The sequence below is a fragment of the Melitaea cinxia genome, chromosome 10 (genome assembly GCF_905220565.1).
Source record: "Melitaea cinxia chromosome 10, ilMelCinx1.1, whole genome shotgun sequence".
NCBI classification, from domain to species: domain Eukaryota; kingdom Metazoa; phylum Arthropoda; class Insecta; order Lepidoptera; family Nymphalidae; genus Melitaea; species Melitaea cinxia.
This window is the reverse complement of record NC_059403.1, coordinates 2,711,011-2,729,897: the sequence shown is the minus strand read 5'-3', so window position 1 is coordinate 2,729,897 and position 18,887 is coordinate 2,711,011. Positions and strand designations below refer to the sequence as shown.

At 31.1% G+C, this 18,887-nt stretch overlaps 1 protein-coding gene across 1 annotated transcript in view; it reads left to right on the top strand.

The window, feature by feature from the left end:
* The window catches only part of LOC123657317 (voltage-dependent T-type calcium channel subunit alpha-1G-like), a 66,735-nt gene that overhangs the window by 30,935 nt on the left and 16,913 nt on the right, over positions 1–18,887 (top strand). The window contains exons 2-6 of the mRNA XM_045592885.1: positions 9,146–9,257; positions 10,809–10,942; positions 11,357–11,454; positions 16,714–16,885; positions 18,000–18,041. Of these exons, the coding sequence (XP_045448841.1) occupies positions 9,146–9,257; positions 10,809–10,942; positions 11,357–11,454; positions 16,714–16,885; positions 18,000–18,041 (558 nt within the window). The remainder of the gene's footprint in view (positions 1–9,145; positions 9,258–10,808; positions 10,943–11,356; positions 11,455–16,713; positions 16,886–17,999; positions 18,042–18,887) is intronic.

Below are 18,887 nucleotides of genomic sequence, written 5' to 3'. Positions count from 1 at the left end.
AACAAGTTAAAACTTTGAAACATTCTAAATATAGCAGTTAGCTTTTATTATTTGTTTAATTTTTTTCTAATTCCATATTTGTATTGCTACCTTGGAACGAAACACAACATTTTTTAATCTGCATTAGCAAAATTAACAAAATTGCCATTGCTATAGCGATAGCAACAACATTATTTGCTATGACGACTGTTTTAATCAATCGTCCCTTGAGACTGACGCTTACGATGCACTGTCTGATGTTTCTGATACAATTCCTATATAACAAAATCTACAGGTACATATATATTTTAATATAAATCACTGTTCAATATTACGAGACTTACAACTTTATTCTGTCATCGAATGTATCAGCTGTGGCACTCAAGCAAATTTCCCATGAAAGTTCTTTAAACGAATGTGGAACTTTTCATTCTCTTTTGTGAACTTTGAAAACAAGTACAAACATGTTAATAAACCATAAATCAAAGTACAGAAAAGGTGACTTATAAAAGTGTATTAATTTAAAATGATAGAGCTTTTCCTTGAAGATAACTGAGGTAGGGCACAGCAGGAAATTTCCCGCTCAAAATATGGAGCCCGACTGGGGTATTACCTCGACCTTACAGAAGATCACAGTTAAATACTGTTTTCAAGCAGTATCGTGTTCCTGTTGGTGAGGAAGGGTACCAGAGTTCCTGGGAAGATTGGGGGTAGAGTCGGCAACGTTCTTGCGATGCTTCTGGTGTTGCAGAAAATTTATAGGCTAATTCGTATTTAAAAAATTCCATCAGTCATGCCATATGCTTGTTAGCTACCCTAAAGGTATATAAAAACGATAATTCTAGTTATTGAATCTTCTTAAATTAGATATATAAGAAATAAAATTTAGGTTAAACTTGCTATTAAATTAGTTATATAAATATAATGTTTTAGAATCTGTTCAAACAAAATTAAAAGATATTTATGCTATTATGACTATTAAAAGCTACTCTAATGATAATAAAAACTAAAACTGACTGAAAAACAAACAACTAACTGTGCTTAGTTCTGTACATTTTCATTTTTATTAATTTTACATGGCTATTGAATAATATTCATTAATATTCTATAAATATGCCAATAAACATTTAAATGTTACGTTTATAATGTTTTTCACTTTTCATGTAATACATGCATTCGATATAAGTAAAAGTTACAATGAAAAAAATATACCTACCTTCATATAAGGCGAACAGATGATAGAACATTCAGCGGTATAAGCTGGTGATTTTCCACGCCTATTTTACTCAATGATCGTTCAAAACTTTTCAACGTGCTTCCAAAACTAATAAAATATTCGTACCAAATCATTTGGTCAGATAAACTTTATGGTTTTAGATATTTAGAATTTTTTTTAACCAAATTCCAAGAAGTTTTTACTGAGTGGCCGATTTCGATGTTTTTTTTTTTTTAAATCGAATGTTGGCGCTTGTCAAGTGGTCTTATTTAAATTCAATCGAGGTTTAACAATTACTTTTCGAGTTACTTATATGTAATAGTGCGTTAAATATACACTGTTAGATATGAAGACTATTGTTTCGCCGACCTACGTTGTATTACATCTCATGATTTTTAATGTTATTTTAATCGAAAACTAATACTTGTCATTTGTCCTATTTGGTCAAATTTTGATCGAGGTCTGATAAGTAATTTGATTTATCTTTATTAAGGCGTATTTACTTCACTATTTTTTCGTCTACCTACGCTGCATTTCTTGTCGATATAATTAAAGTCGTTTTTTTTTCATTTACGAGCAAACAAAATTATGAGGTTATACTCATGACATAATTTTTTGTGAAAGAAAAAACATTTTAATTTTGAGTAGGCGATAAATTATTCCGTTCTATTCTGTGGTAACGTCTGAAGGAACTTTTATGTCAAAACGCTATTCAAACCAAATACAAGTACGAGTAGATGTCATTCCATTTTCTGAGTGTTTTTCTTCTAATGAATATTTTTAATAGAAGAGATGATGAAAAAAGGTAACTTTAATTACTTGAATCTAATTATTAGGATTGATCAGAAGACTTCGTCAGTTTAAGATGCCAAAAATAAGTTACATCTGAAACAGAAAGTTTATTTGTTAATTATATGTTGTAATTTTTTTTAAATGTGGCACCGATTTCATATTGTGTAACACATTAATTGTTAACGAAGTTATAAATGAAACAAGCATTGAGTAAAATCAATTATCCTGTTCGTTAAAAGCGAATACGCCATGAGCTCCCGAACTTTCTAACCACGCTCGGTTGAAAGTTTGAGCCTCACGGACATATTTGTGTGTAATCTACTCTACACTTGGTTTAATATTCCTTTTGAACATGATAAAAACTAAAAACATCCATGTGGGAAATAGAACACAAACATGCTATATGCTTTCTATAGGTTTATGAAATCGAAAAAGTATGAAATGTTTCACAATGAAGACATGTCGTTTCTATTATTAACCCAGTCAAAATACAAAAATTCGAAAGTTTTATCGTTAAATAGTAATCATTATGCTGTTTTAAAGATAACTAGGTCGGCTCAACTGATGGTAAGCGATTACAGTAGCTGACTATCTGCAACACCAGAAGCATCGCAAGCGCGCTGCCGACACCATCCCGAATTCCCAAAGAAGCTCTCGTTCTTGCTCTCGGTCGTGGAAAATATCTTCTCCAGTTTGTCTAAGAATAATAAAACTGGGCTGCTATCTATGAACTGGTATGGAAAACGTGATTAAAACAATCAAAGCTTAATCAAAATGTTGATTTTGTGTTTTAGTTGTAGTCTGGTTATGTTGAATACGCTCTCAAAATGATCAACTGACGATGTGAAGTATGTAATATCCAATAACGCTTAATATACAGTACGCTTGTTTACCAATCTAGTTATACAAAAAAAAAACTTGTACTTACTCTTAAGTGAACATGGAACAGTTTAGGAAACGTGGGCAAATCATGTGTTCAAATCTGGGCTTTTGCTAGAAAGTTTTATAACGATTATAATTTAAATATGTCTCGTGCTGCTATTAAGGAGAAGATCGCGCATCCAAATTGTAGAAATCAATAATTCGTAACAGCACTAATTTGCCCAGCATAAAGTTTATTGTATGTATGTAAAAATAATGTGCAATTACATGTAACAGTAGATTCAGTATTTCAGTATTCAGTAACCCTATATATCATCTATTACACACTTTTCGAAACCCTAGTAATGAAAATGAATTAATAATAATCTCGTACATGTAATTAAATTCAGCTGTTAGAAACTGTTAATCAATCGCCGATGCTTCAGCGGGATTAATTGGAACTTGTAACTGCAGTAAACCGAAATTAAACCATGTTCCTAACAAATAACCAACAACCGAGTACACGTTAATATAATGAGATAAATTTTAAAATCTGGAAGCTACATAACAAAATCATATCTAATTATTTTTATTTTATATTATTATTATATTTATATTTTATATTATTTTTATATATTTATTATTTATTTATTATATTTATTTTATATTAATTTTTTGACATTCGAATTTCATTATTTCATAATAAATAAAAATTAAGTTAAATTTAATTGGATTTAGTTAGAAGCACAATTTCGTTTGATGCTTTGTGATAATACGATTTTTTAAAGTCATTATACATCGGTACATCTTAGTCGAGTTATAATATATAATATTGTTTAAATATACTTCTCCTACAGTTCAGTTCTGAATCGTAATATTAAATATAATGGAACGAATAGTAAATAAAATATTTAATGATAATTTGAACTATTTACTGTTCGTATGCGCTAATTCCATAAATGTGTGACTGCCATCTAGCTTTTTAATTAAAAAATCTAGCCATTTTAATATAAAGTGCCCTTATAACAGCCTGAACGACTTTCATTCTTTCCGCTATTGGAAGAAAAACAAAAGATTTTAATATAAATTATGGCAATTTTTCAAGTACTAAACTAATTTATTACTATAGACGTTTCAAGTAATATCGACTCTTATTACTGTGTGCGTCAGGTTTGTATAAGCACATTTTCTGTATGGACGATAATGGGTGTAGATTAGAGTAGGGTAGATTGAATTTTTATGAAATGTAGTTACTTCCCGATTTAGCTTCCCGGTACGAACGGAGCGACTGTGCATACGCAACGGAATCACGGACGGGACGGGGCACGTGCGGGAAGGGACGTGGAAAACATCGTCGCCGACGATATTTTTTTCTTCCCGTTCGTTTCACGTAACATTATTTTTTTTCATTGTTTAAAGTGATTTTGGTATTATTTTTATATTAACATCACTTTTGATTGTAAGTATTACTAAATGTAGGTATATTCAGTTATTGAAATTAACCATAACTTAATAATATGACTATCAATTTAGTCGACGTTAATTAATTTTTAAGATAATGAAAATTAAAAATAATTAAAATATAGAAAGAAAACAAATTTAGAAAATGAAATGATAATAATTTGACCTATTTATGTAGTTTTTATCGAAATTAATTTAAATAATCAAAGTGAGGAGTTTCTGGAGCGATCGGAGCGCCTGTGCATACGCAACGGAATCACGGACGGGACGGGACGTGAAAAAGATCGTCGCCGACGATATTTTTCACGTCCGTTTCACGTTCCCATCCCACCCATACATCCGTTACGTATGTTCTTTCCTTTACATTTTGTATGAAACGATATTTCCAAAACTTCACGTCTCGTCCCGTCCGGGTAAAAACACGTTAGGTATGCATAGGCCTTTAGTAAAGGCAATAAAGGTTAAAAATGAGTATTACGTCCGTCTTTTATCCGTTTGTATTTTTGTTCAAATTAGAAGCATTTGATTTTATTTTTGGACTACCGATTAAAAATTATTAAATACGTATTTCGGCATTCGTCAACAATTTACCTTAAAAAAGGTGAAATAAGGGTTGACAGCTTAAATTAAAATTATATCATTTTTGAAACTGGAACATCAAATATTTAATTCTGGTCTACTGATTAAAATTAGGAAACACGTGTTTCAGCATTTATAGTAATTCTGACCTTGAATAGGAATAGGATGAAATTTTTATGGAAGTCCGTCATATTTTAAATTAGAAACTTGAAAGTTTTATCTCAGGCTTTTGATCACAATATATTTATATTGTTTTGATCACAATATATTTATATTGTTTTAATCACAATATATTTATATTGTTTTGATCACAATATATTTATACTATATTATTATTATATGCATAAATATTTCAGTATTTTTTAAATTGGGGAAAATCACATAAATCAAAATCACTGACATTTTTTCACGAAAGTGCATCTTATTTTTGCATATAGGTTAGATTAGATATTTATTTTCTTTGATCCAATTAGTTGTGGCTTAAAAAATAATTATTCCAGTCTTGATATAATATTTGTGCCTCAATATATCTTAATGTTTTCCCATCCGCCAACCCGCAGTGGAGCAAGCTCCAATCCTTCTCCGGAGAAAGATGCCTATAGCAGTGGAATGTTACAGGCTGAATCGTTTTCCTGTCATATTGGATGTAACTAAATTTTATTACACGTAATAAATTTTAGAGGCATGAAATTTTATGTTTAGGCGTGTGATAGCACATAACACAAATAAGTAATCAAGTGTTTGGGGAAATTATGTATTGTAAAATAAGACTGCTCGAGTATACGTTGACGCCGCGTTGGCGCAACGGTTACAGCCATGGATTGTACCTGTTGTGCTGGCGGTTGCGGGTTCGATCCCGGCACATAACTAACATTTGTATTGGCCATACAGGTGTTTGCCGTGGTCTGGGTGTTTGTGTAGTCCTTGTGGGTCTCCCCACCGTGCCTCGGAGAACAGTTAAGCCGTCGGCCCCGGTTGTTATCATGTACACCTGATAGCGATCGTTACTCATAGTAGGGAATATATCCGCCAACCCGCATTGCAGCAGCGTGGTGGATTAAGCTCTGATCCTTCTCCTACATGGGGAAAGAGGCCTATGCCCACTTGTGGTATATTAAAGGCTGAAGCGTAAGAGTATACGTTACTATATAAAATAAATAGTTCGTATTACTGAAATCACCCAAATTTGGCTTGAGAAGACCTATGAAAAGACTTTTTTGTACGACTGTTCCATGAAGCGTAATCGAAAAGGAGCTCTGCTAGCAGTCTTGTAGGTCTAGCGCACGAAAGTTGAACCATAAATTTCGTATATACAATGTCATAGATTATAGTGATATAATAATTGTACGTTATTTGAAACGTAGAAGACGAGTTTACTGCAATTGTCACACTGATCGTAATTGCATATGTACAAAGCATGTACATCTGAGTCAAGATGATTGTAAGATTTATAGTATGTTTATATATTAGCGACCCACGCCTACTTTGACACTGGTACATTTATTATATATTTATTATATAATCTTAGGAACAGTAGTGGTCGCAATCCGGTCATCGGTTCGTGATAATTATAATTTCCACAATTAACTCCTAGTAACTCCAAAACACCAACTAAAAACTCTTTTAACTTCTTATATAAATATTAATTCATTTATTAAAAGTAATTGTATGTTTTATAAGCAATAACATATATTTGCCGACATATAAAACACTATAAATTTTAATACATTTATTTCAACGCACGTTGAGCATATTCGGTCCAGTAAATATTTAATGGACATTATGTTAATACCAGTTTGAACTAGTTCGATCCGCTCTTACGTTAGTTGAAATAAAATCAAAAGCACTAGAAAAGTTAAATGCAATATTATGTTTTATGCTATTTTAACCGACTTCCAAAGAAGGACGAAGTTCGCAATTTGATTGTGTTTTTAACCGACTTCCAAAAAAGGAGGAGGTTCTCAATTCGACTGTATTTTTTTTTTATGTATGTTACATCAGAACTTTTGACTGGGTGGAGCGATTTCGACAAATTTTCTTTTAATCGAAAGGTGGTGTGTGCCAATTGGTCGCATTTAAATTTATTTGAGATCTAACAACTACTTTTCGAGCTATATCTAATAATGCGTTTTTACTTGACGCTTTTTTCGTCGACCTACGTTGTATTTATACCGCATAACTTTCTACTGGATGTACCGATTTTGATAATTTCTTTTTTGGTGGAAAGGAGATATCCCTAGTTTGGTATTATGATAAGGAAACCAGGATCTGATGATGGGATCCCAGAGAAACTGATGGAAATTCTTGAAAATCCGCAATAACTTTTTACTATGTGTACCGATTTTAATAATTCTTTTTTTGTTGGAAAGAAGATATCCTTAGTTTAGTACCATGATAAGGAAACCAGGATCTGATAATGGGATCCCAGAGAAATCGAGGGAACTTCTTGAAAATCCGCAATAACTTTTTACTGGGTGTACCGATTTTAATAATTTTTTATTTAATCCAAAGCTGATGTTTGTTATGTGGTCACATATAAATTTTATTGAGATCTGATAACTACTTTTTGAGTAATCTTTGATAACGCGCAGTTACTTGACTATTTTTTCGTCGATCTACGTTGTATTACTCGTCGATGTAATTGAAGTCGGTTATTTTTCATTTGCGAGCAAACACAATTATTTGTGTATGTTTACCTCAGAACTTTTGACTGGGTGTAACAATTTTGATCATTTTTTTTTTAATCATAAGGTGATGCGTGCCATTTGGTCACATTTAAATTTAATTTTGACAGGTACTTTTCGAGTTATATCTAATAACGCATTTACTCGACAATTTTTTCCGGGTGTACCAATTTTGATGATTTTTAATCGAAAGCTGATGCTTGGCTTGTGGTCCCATGTAAATTTGATTGAGATCCGATGACTTATTTTTGAGTAATTTCTTGCTATCTCATATTACACCGGTCATTCTCCTTCGCGTCTTCTCCATTCTACGTGACCAAATTTCTTAATTGAACTCGTTATTCGTTACTCGTTTATGTTAGGTCTTTGTATGTTTTTAATTTTGTGTATAAACTTTTACCGATTATTACGATAAATTCAATCAATAAAACAGATCTAACGGGGATATCTGTTAAATGATAAAGAGGACCAGATATCTAAAAAACTAAGTAAACGTGTGTTTTCATATCAGCGAACAAGATAAATTACCTAACTGGTAACGTTTTAGTGTTCTATTTTAGTTTTTTGTCTTGCATTATAATTACTATTTATTAAACGGGCACAGCGATACATAATAGTAATAATGACAACATGACACAGAACTCCAAACAAAAGATTAAATGTGAAAATTTCTGAATACCTTTGTCCTAGCGTCTTGTTGTGAATATCGTTAAACATTTCTAACGATAACGTAATTTAATATTTTAAGATAATTTTGCTAACCTAACTTCCAATATTTTAAAATTCCTACATCGAAATGTATTAGAACTTTTTATTTTAATTCACCGTATTATAAAATTTTTGTTCATTAATCCATATTTCTTAATTAATTTAATTAAGTTACGCTGTTTTATTTCAAATTTTTCGCTCATTCGAGTTTTAATCAAATCGAGTGGCGTTCAGAGCCCTTGCGTAAAGTTTATAACTCAACTAACTTTAGATAAACTTCTGGAAAAAAGAAATTACGTAATTGAAGAACTACCGAAGCGTTGTGATTAAAGACCTCGGACTCCCGTTCAACTTTTATATGCGAGAAGTAATAAGTTTCAAATTAAGGTTTTTCCTTATTGGATATTATTGAAATTACTGCGATATTGAAGATCGAAAGTATTGTTTTAAAACACTTTTCTGGTTTAATTTCTAGCTCCTCTACTATACTACCTAAGATTTAATCTGCCGTCAACAACTTTATCAAAATTGAAACGTATACCAACTAAAATAGAATTTTTAATCTTATTTATTTTAGTACAAACAGAAACATAGTGGGAAATAATTTTGTAAACATTTATGTTATAACTCGTTGCTGTAGCAAGTAAATTAAGGTTAATGGGTGGAAAAAAAATTCACTTTCTCTTTCTATCTTCACTAATATATATCTCTCTCTCAACTCTGTCCTCGCACAATCACACTTTTCGTAAAGCTCGCTTACACCAGTTCCCCGAGTCAAGCGTGCGTAAAGAAGTCTTACTTCATTAAAATTAAGTATATGTAATTGTTTCCGAATGAATAAAGTATTTCCTTAACTAAGATATACATGGTTCGAGAGGATATCAATGTTGGTGATATTACTGAATTGCGTCACGCTGGGCATGTATCAGCCCTGCGTCGACGACCAGTGCATCACCAACAGATGTAAGATTTTACAGGTAAAGTACAACAATTGTTTTATTATTTGCAGGTATTTTTTTTAACCAAACTCAAAAAAGAAGAAGATTCTCAAATCGACTGTATTGTTATTTGTCTTCTTATTAATTTTGATAGCGTGTACTGATTTTGATGATACATTATATGTTAGAAAGCTGATGCTTTTTTCCTTTCTTTTTTTTTCTTTTTTTTTGTGGTCTCATTTAAATTTGATCGAGATCCTTAATTATGTGAATATAATTAAATTAGATTACGTTGATGATTTTGTTATTCTAATGGAAATTGAAGTCATATTTTTTTGTTTGAAAAGAGACACGAATACATTTTATTGAATACCTTTAACAAAATTAATTTAAAAAAACCTACTTTGAACCAAAAAGAATAATATATATTTTTAATTTAAAATGAGACCCATCTTGTAACTTGCCACAAATTATTATCAATTGTCACTTGATAATAATAGCTTATTTTTATATACATTCGGCCGGCTTCGCACGGGTATAATGTATGTCATTCACTGAAAAAATGATTAAAATCGATCCAGTACCACCGCAAACGCTACGTACCGCGATTTTTAAATCTGTAATATCTTCGAAAATACTCATTTAAATCATATGCTGTAAAGGGCCATATAGATCTATATTAAATAAAAAATACATTTAAGGTATTTAATTGGATAAGGATTAATGCTGTATTGGTTAAAATCGCTTCGAAAATTAGCCATTATTTGTCGTAAAAAGTAAATGACAAAAAATGTTATTGTGGGATATCCATAAGAGATAGGTATATACCATCGCGGAGTTTTCTGTAGACCTTTTCAATGTGTACAATACTTAGTACATTATTTTGATAAATCTCGTAGGGTTCAGCCTGCGTTTGCAATTTAAGCGAAACAAAAATAATTATTTAGGACATAACATTAGAAAATTCAAAAATAACAGTATTTCTCCACTATTTAATGGATGTTATTATACATATAAACCTTCCTCTTGAATCAATCTATCTATTAAAAAGAACCGCATCAAAATCTGTTGCGTAGTTTTAAAGATTTAAGCGTACATACATGTGCAGGGACAGAGAAAGCGACTTTGTTTTATACTATGTAGTGAAGTTAAGTGTATAAAATAAAGGAGCGAATGGTTTTATAAAAGTTTTAACTGTAACGAAAATTCGTTATAATTTATTAATTTTAAAACTTTTTTATCAATCTCTCTTTATCGATGTGACTTCAGTGTATACATTACTTTATTTTATTTTTTTAGTTCAAATTTCGTTGACGAAAAATCTTCCAATTTAAACAATTTTAATTCAAACTTTTCTTCATTAAAAAAAATATATTATAATGTAACAGAATACTTTTTTACAGAGCGCTAAAATAAAATTAATGCAAGGGTTACAAAGTGGTCAAGAATCAATTAACAAATCAGTATAAAATGATATAGGGTAGCCATTTGAATAAGTGCATATTTTAAAAATATTTATTACAATCCTTTTTACGTACGTTAGGAGGGATGAATATTTAAGGCACTTTGTCACTTTCGCTACCGTTTCAGGTATTCGATGACATTATATTCGCATTCTTCACACTCGAGATGACAATTAAAATGGTGGCGATGGGTATTTATGGGCACGGCACGTACCTCGCCGACTCATGGAATAGACTAGACTTTTTTATTGTAATGGCTGGGTAAGTAAAAAGTTTGTTTGTTTGCGTGTAAATTCTTAAATTATACTATTGGGATAAATGCTTATATATTACTAGCTGACCCCGCAAACGTTGCTTTGCCATACATGTTATTAATTCCCCTTAATCTCCCTACCCCCTTATAAATTAGGAGTAGAAAAATAGATGTTGGCCGATCCTCCGACCTACTCGATATACATGCAAAATTTCATAAAAATCGGTCCAGCCGTTTCGGAGGAGTATTATAACTAAACATTCTGACACGAGAATTTTATATATAAAATTTATTATTTCCATTGATAATAATTATTTAGACACAATCTAATGAACCTGAATGTATTAGCTTATAATTATAAACTTTTTATACAAAATCCTAGTAAAATCCCCTTTAGATTTATACTGTTATTAAATTTTCAGAGCACTAGAGTACGCTTTGAATGTGGAAAACATAAATTTATCTGCCATCAGGACGATTAGAGTGCTCAGACCCTTGAGGGCTATCAACAGGATACCTAGTAAGTATCTATTCAATATTCTTTCCGGGAATTTCTAGCCCGACTTATATAATAACATTCTTTTGTGTGTTCTTTTATATAATATACTCCAGTAAATGGTGCGTGATTATGTTTTATACCTTACCCTTAGGACGTAAATCTTTATATGGAAAATTTAAAGAGTTTAATAGCTTGTTTTTTCCGTATCTTAATTAATTAAGTGGAATTAGACCTCTTCTAATTAAATATAACATGTTAATAATAATTATAATACGTTTATAGCTTTGGTTGCAATAAACTGACTATCATATTTATATTAATGTGTTATTAATTGGAAGCTAAAAAGTTTAATTGAAAAATAAAACAGTGTAAGATAACTTTAAAATGATATGAAAAAAAAATTGTGCTAGCACTTTTACCGCAATCGCTTTGCAAAATCACAAAGGCACGATTACACATTTCACCGTTGAAAGTTCGATAGAAAACCCGCTAAACATAGTTATTGTAGTCACCTAACAGGCAATTTTCCCGGTTTTAAAGAAAATCTCTGTCAAGGCACTTACAGAAATTAACCCGGAACAAAATTGAGAGCGTAGGCGGTGGATCGATGAGCAACAAGTGAATCCGCAAACGTGTAGAGGAATATTAGATCACAAGCGCCATTCTGCGAGCAAATTTACGTTACCCTCAAAAGAATTTTACATAAAGTTGTTTTGTGTTTTCTTTAAACTTCAGTACCCGTAGTTTGTACTATTATCATATTTAGGAAGGAAAGTCGATAGATCGAAAAAGAAATTGTTTCGAAAATCAGATCAGGGAACTCGTTAGGATTTGAGCGCTGGGACATCTGAAACACATAATGTCGATTTATATAAAAATATTTTATTTGCAAATATAAAGATTGAAAACACTAGTAAAACAAAATACCCCTTATTTTGTCTTTATGCTTTTATATACAATTTAAAAAGAAGATCGAATGTGTACTATTAATTTCACAACAAATTAAAGGCTCACATACGTATGTATATACACCAAAATTACTAATTAATATGCCATTATAGACATGTTTTTGAAGTGAAACTTATTTAGACGGGGTGGGGACTTTTTGTTGGGGAAAATCTTATGAATTCGCGTCACAAGGCGGTTTTTGGATGGGTTCGCATCAACGACATGCTGTAGCTATACAGCGACGTATTTTGCAACATTAGTACTGAGTATTGAAATTGAATGAATTTAGTGAAAAGTTAAATAAAATAATGTTAAGTTCTAAGTTTTCACTTCTATCGCCAGTCTCTATAGCTACAATTTTTTGTCCTATATCAAACAAAAGTTATGCTTAAGTACACAATTCTTAAGGTCAATCTTTTATAAAACGAAAAGAGAGTAAGGAAATGTTTTACGCTTTGTTTGGGAAGGTTGGACAAGGTATTCTAAAAATCACCCCATAAATTCTTTGTTCTCACGCACGAACGGATGTTTCTCCTGATTGCGAACTCCATTTCGAAGTAACAATGGCTCGACTTAATTAAAAATCTTTCATTTGCAATTATGTGAATAGGCTTTAAATCTCAAATCGTTCATCTTTGACAAAGATTAGAATCGATATTTGACAAGTTAATTTGATTTTAAAATGAAATAACCTTGTTTGATGAATGATGTAATACCCAAATAAATAAAACTGAACAAGAAAATAAGCGACGTTTAATTATTCATTAAGTTTTGAAAATTAAAATTATTATAATTTTGGGGTTGCAACGATGACTGAAATATATATATTTTTTATCTCGCTTACCCTGCATAAGCAAAACTACTTCGCAGTTAGTTACTTTACCCAGTTAATTTCTCTCCGAGGCACGGCGCGGAGACCCACATGGACAGACACCCAAACCGAGAATAAATATAAATACATATATCCATCCTGTGAGGGAATCGAACCCACAGACCACCGATGTGTAGGCGCCGACACAGTACACGCACCACTATACCAGAGCGGTTGTGAAAAATGGTCAAGCCTTAACTAAAATGAGAAAACTTAATCTTCGTGTGGGTATTACATTATATTCTCTTAATGTAATAGTAGAAGGGTTTTTTTTTCTGTGGTGCGCAATAAACAATTATTTTAATGTACTGAGGTACTCCACCCGTTCAATACATATAAAATTAAATTATTTAAAACGGGATGTTTACCACGTTTCTTATTTTCATTTTGCAAGAACTCTCTCTATCTCGTGAAATAGACATTCGTAGATAATTTCAAAATATCGAGCTCCACAAAATGAAGATAAAAACATGGTAAATATACCGTTGAATAATTTTCGTAATAAAAATAACCATGTGAATTTAAAATTGAAATATCCACTTATATTATTTAATATAATAAATAGTTATATACGTCAATAAATTAAAATAATTAATTCATATAAATTTACAACTTATAATATTTTATAGTGTCAAAAAATATTACGAGACATAAACAAAGGTTCAATAAAAGCTTTAACCCTCGGTATCTAAAAATCACAAAGTTAAATAAACATCATTGCTTATATTATAATCCATACAATTAAAGCATACCTACCTCACATGTGGCGAATGGCATTTGTAATTCTTAAAATGATTTAATAGCTTAGTAGACTTAATTTCGCAGAATGTAATATTTCAAGCTTATTGGTAAGTCCCTTTCAAACCCAGATACTAATCAAAAAGGAACAAATTCGAGTATTTGAATTGGGTAAAATGTACCGTATATGATGTTATATAATATGTTAAATTTGTTTGTGTGTGTTAGAGCTGCGTAAGCAATTTATATCTTAAATAGTATTAATTTTTTTACTATTTAACTTTTTTTAAATATATATATTTTTTGCTATTGTTATAACTAAACATAACAATAGCCCTCGTGATAGCTGATTTTAAAATAATCTGGATGCTATAAATAGTTAAATGTATATAGTTGAAGAGAATATAGCCCATACAACGTACTTGAGAAAATTTTCCGTAGAATCAAAGCATCAAGTTGCTCTTCAGCATCGTTAGTTGCACTTTGTAATGGTTACCGAGAAGTTTATAACAACAGAAATATACAAATATATTTCTAATAGTGAAGACAAAATAGCAAATAAAATAACGTGTGGTGTCGTGGGACACCAGATAGGAACGAAGTTCCTTATTATCAAATATTAATTTTAAGTTCTATTCGAGGTAAAAAGAAAATAATTATTCGGGTATACATTTTTTATTGTGATTTTTATCGATAAAAAAAAACTAGTTTACAAAATTATCTTAACACCTTTGTTTCATTTACAATGATTTATAAAAAGTTATAATAATTATCGAATGATATTATAATAATAGCAAGCTGCAATAATAATAACAGTCATCACTTAGACTATACATTAGATACTGTATAGCCATCATACATAGACTAAAAATCTTACAATTTTGTTTCACGTTACGGACGTTTTAGCCGGCTAGGATAAAACGTTTGGTTCCCGTAAAAAATTTCTTAGCACTAAACTGTAAGTTTTCAACTATATTGATTTTTTGTGTTTATTATATATATGTACGAGTATATTTTAATAGATAATTATAATTATAATAAAAATGAACTGAGATAATTCATATTATATATTATTTTACTATAAAGCTGAAGAGTTTGTTTGTTTGTTTAAACGCTAATTCGAATTGAAGAATTAGTTTTGCGTTAAATGTTTCATTTATCGAGGAAGGCTATACATTTTTTTCCTCAAATTAACACGGATGTAACCGCCATAAAATATATATTATATATTTCATAAAATAGTATTTAAAAAAAAAACTAAAGGTACGGCTATTCCATACACCACAAAGGATAAATGAAAAGAGGTTAACAAAACATTACAGAGAGGTACAAAAGAGGTTAACAACTAGATGTTACTAGAACCAAAAACACAGTCATACCTGTTTTGAAATGGGAAATGCAAATGAATTCTCGTCACGTTGATTATAAACGAAATGTATTCGGGGATTATCAAAATGGATATTCTGGTTTAAATCTGGACACCAAATATTTCGAAATGACATATATTTTTTGCTTCATGAAATGTCAACGAAGAATAAGTTAGCAACGTGAAGTTAGAAGCTAATGTGTGTGAAGTTAAAACAATGAAGTATAACTTCTCACGTGCGTACATAAATAAACACACAATTTTTATTTTTTAATACAAAACCTGACATTTACGTATTTAAAACCGTTTAAAATTATTGATGCGTTAATCTCGCTTTATTAGGTCGTTAATATCATCTAAACTTATAAATCAAGATAAAAGAAAAACTCCGCATTAAATATAGCATAGTACTAAAAAGAGCAGACACATCAGCACCCTTGCGTATATAATCACAAAAGCTAAATAAAGATACCCTATCTGACCTTCAATATGCTCAGATGTTAACGAGTTAAACACAATCAGTTGACGCTGCGCATCTATGATGACCCTTCCAGTTTAGTGGAATGATGCACAAATTAGTACTAATATTTATCTGTGAGTCGAAATAGTCAATTGGACTGAATATCTGAATATTAACAACGAGCTCTCAACGCTGAACTACCAAGTGCTCAAATTTAAATATTTATGTTATACTCGTCGGAGAAAACATTGTGAGCGATTCTACATGTCTTGAGAGAGACACTAAGGCTTTTAAAGCCGTATATGTTTCCCTCCCTAAAGTAACAGATTTAGCTCTATCCTTGTCCTAAAACAAGGTGAATGTCCAAAAGCAAATTATTTACTCATTGTTACGTTAATGTGTATGTACATAGTATATTTAAACGTCTAATTATAGTTTCTACTCGTGTATATCTCCACCGCAACTCGGAAAGTACATTAAGTGGTTTTTGTTAATGATAGTTAGTTTTGGTTGGGAATTTAATCTGGTCTAAAGGGCTACTCTCAAGTAATCTAAAGGGTTACTCAGTTTGGTCTTAAGACTTAGAAATGGTAAGGTCTTAAGACTTAGAATGAAAGAAATGGTACAACGATTTACATAAGAACGATTAAATAAACCGAGCAAAAAAAATTAGGCGGAATACACTTTAGTACTTAGCCAAAATTGCTAAATATTTATTATTACATTTTCAAGAAACAATAACATGAAAAACAAGTATAAGGTATAACTTTGTCGCTAAGTGGTGATGTCAAACTTATCCATAAATTCGAAAAGACTTGTAGATATTTGAAATATTGTCATATAGAAGTTAATTATATTTATTTAGAATCTTATTAATGTTAATGATTTCTTTCACAGGTATGCGTATACTGGTGATGCTTCTTCTGGATACTTTACCAATGTTAGGAAATGTTCTACTATTGTGTTTCTTCGTTTTCTTCATATTCGGGATTGTTGGCGTCCAGCTCTGGGAAGGAATCTTGAGGCAGCGATGTGAACTAGTTCTACCACCGAACGTACTGAGACCTAAGTATGTAACTCCACTATCTGCACGTAATTTAATGTATTTTTCTACATGGAATACTGTTTCAATAATGGTTAAGAATATTTTAATTAATGTTGACATTATTTTGACATTTTCAATTTAGTAGAACTGTCTGAAATTTACCTATTATGACGTTAAACTTGGATTGAAAATTCGAAATTGTTATTTTTGTTACTGAATTAGAAAAAAGAGTATACCCGGCCAAATCTTAGAATATAAATTTGTACGAGGCCTTGGATATAATAGCAGTATATTATAACATGTTTATTTTTTACTATTGCTCGAGATGCGCTCGTTTTAGAGGCACGTCCCATTGCTAAAGTTGACTGCATGCAATAATTAACGCTTTAATCATAAAGGGCACATCCAGGGCTGCTCCACATTATTCGATATTATAATTTATTGATACAGACTCTTTCACTATTGACATCACCGACGCGCATGTTCAGATAGCTTAACCACACGTTAATATTGCATTCCGTCGATACTCACACGAGACCCAGTTCAAGTACACGCATGATGATTCGTTTACGATGTTGCAAAACTAGACGTTTCATGTAGGTAGTATAAATGTCATTAAAACTGCTACATAACATATATCACAAACTAACAAAAGTAACGAAACACTAATTTCACTCTAGAATTTTTACAAGAATCAGATGTCACCAAGTTTGAATTATAAATAGATGATTATCAGCAAAACATAATGTGTTTGAGTATTGGAACCTACGAATACAACATATAAATAAGAAGCTGAACATGTAAAAGGACAAAAAAATTATACAAAAATGTAATTACATTATAATTAAATGACTTTTTCGGATTTTATTGCGGTTTATTCGTGGACTAACCTCTAGTCCTCCCTGACCATGGTTGCTCTAGTATCTAAAACGTCGGACACATAAAAAATACAATAAACTGCGATAAAATCCTAAGAAATTGTTTCATTATAATGAGTTATATTCCCGTAAACATTACAAAACAATAAATGTAATTACAATTTACATTTTCCGCTTCAAATTTTAGCAATTACAAAATAAATCATACAAATATTTAGAATACATAACACCCGTCATTGCTTCGAACATTTATTTTCCAGAGACCTGTCCGAATGGTACAGAGTGCGCTTCAGATTAAACTCGTAAGAATTTAGGATCAAAATAAGTGTTACTATTGAAGATATGAAATCTGTTGTAACGTGTACCTTTACACATCTGCCGTCCAGATGTACTATATCTGCTTTTTTCTCCACGAATTGGCAGTTTTATGACCATTTTAGGGTTTTAGCGATTCAGACACAGACATTAAAATTTATTTACATTCTACGGACATGAGTACAGAACTGCCAGTTTGTTCAAAATTGATCTCAAATGTGATTAGAATTTTTGGTTAATTCTAAAATTTTTATTTAACTGGATTTATTTTTCTTTATATTTTATTATGTCTTTGCTCATTTTTAAATACGTGCACTGTATAAAATGAACACCACATAAGGTATCAAAAATGTTTTATGTCCCCCGTTTTATTTTAAAAGTTAATAATATTCCGTCAAATGCAGAGGACACATTTAAAAAATCCTATTACTTTCACAAAATATCATTATCAAGTTTACGTTAACTTAATATTACAAAAAAAAAACGTCATAAAACGTTCACATTTCAGAGTTTTGTGTGAGAATATCACATAAGGCAAAACCACAATAAGCCTTATGGCGGTCATCAAAATGAAAAGTATCATAACGAGCGAGGACCTAAATGATTTGGGTTCCCAACCTCCATGTGCCATTCGTGCCGTTAACGGATAATGGGCAAGAGGCCATTGGCGTTAATCTTCTCCATTCACTAATGTTTACCTGACTCTCCCAGTATTCCTTTATCGGCCCTTTTATTAAAGGCGATTGCTAATTATCTATATCAATTTACCCTCCCTTTTCGCTTTCATCGTTTGCATGCTATATTTAATTTACCATTAGTTCTGCATTGCATGA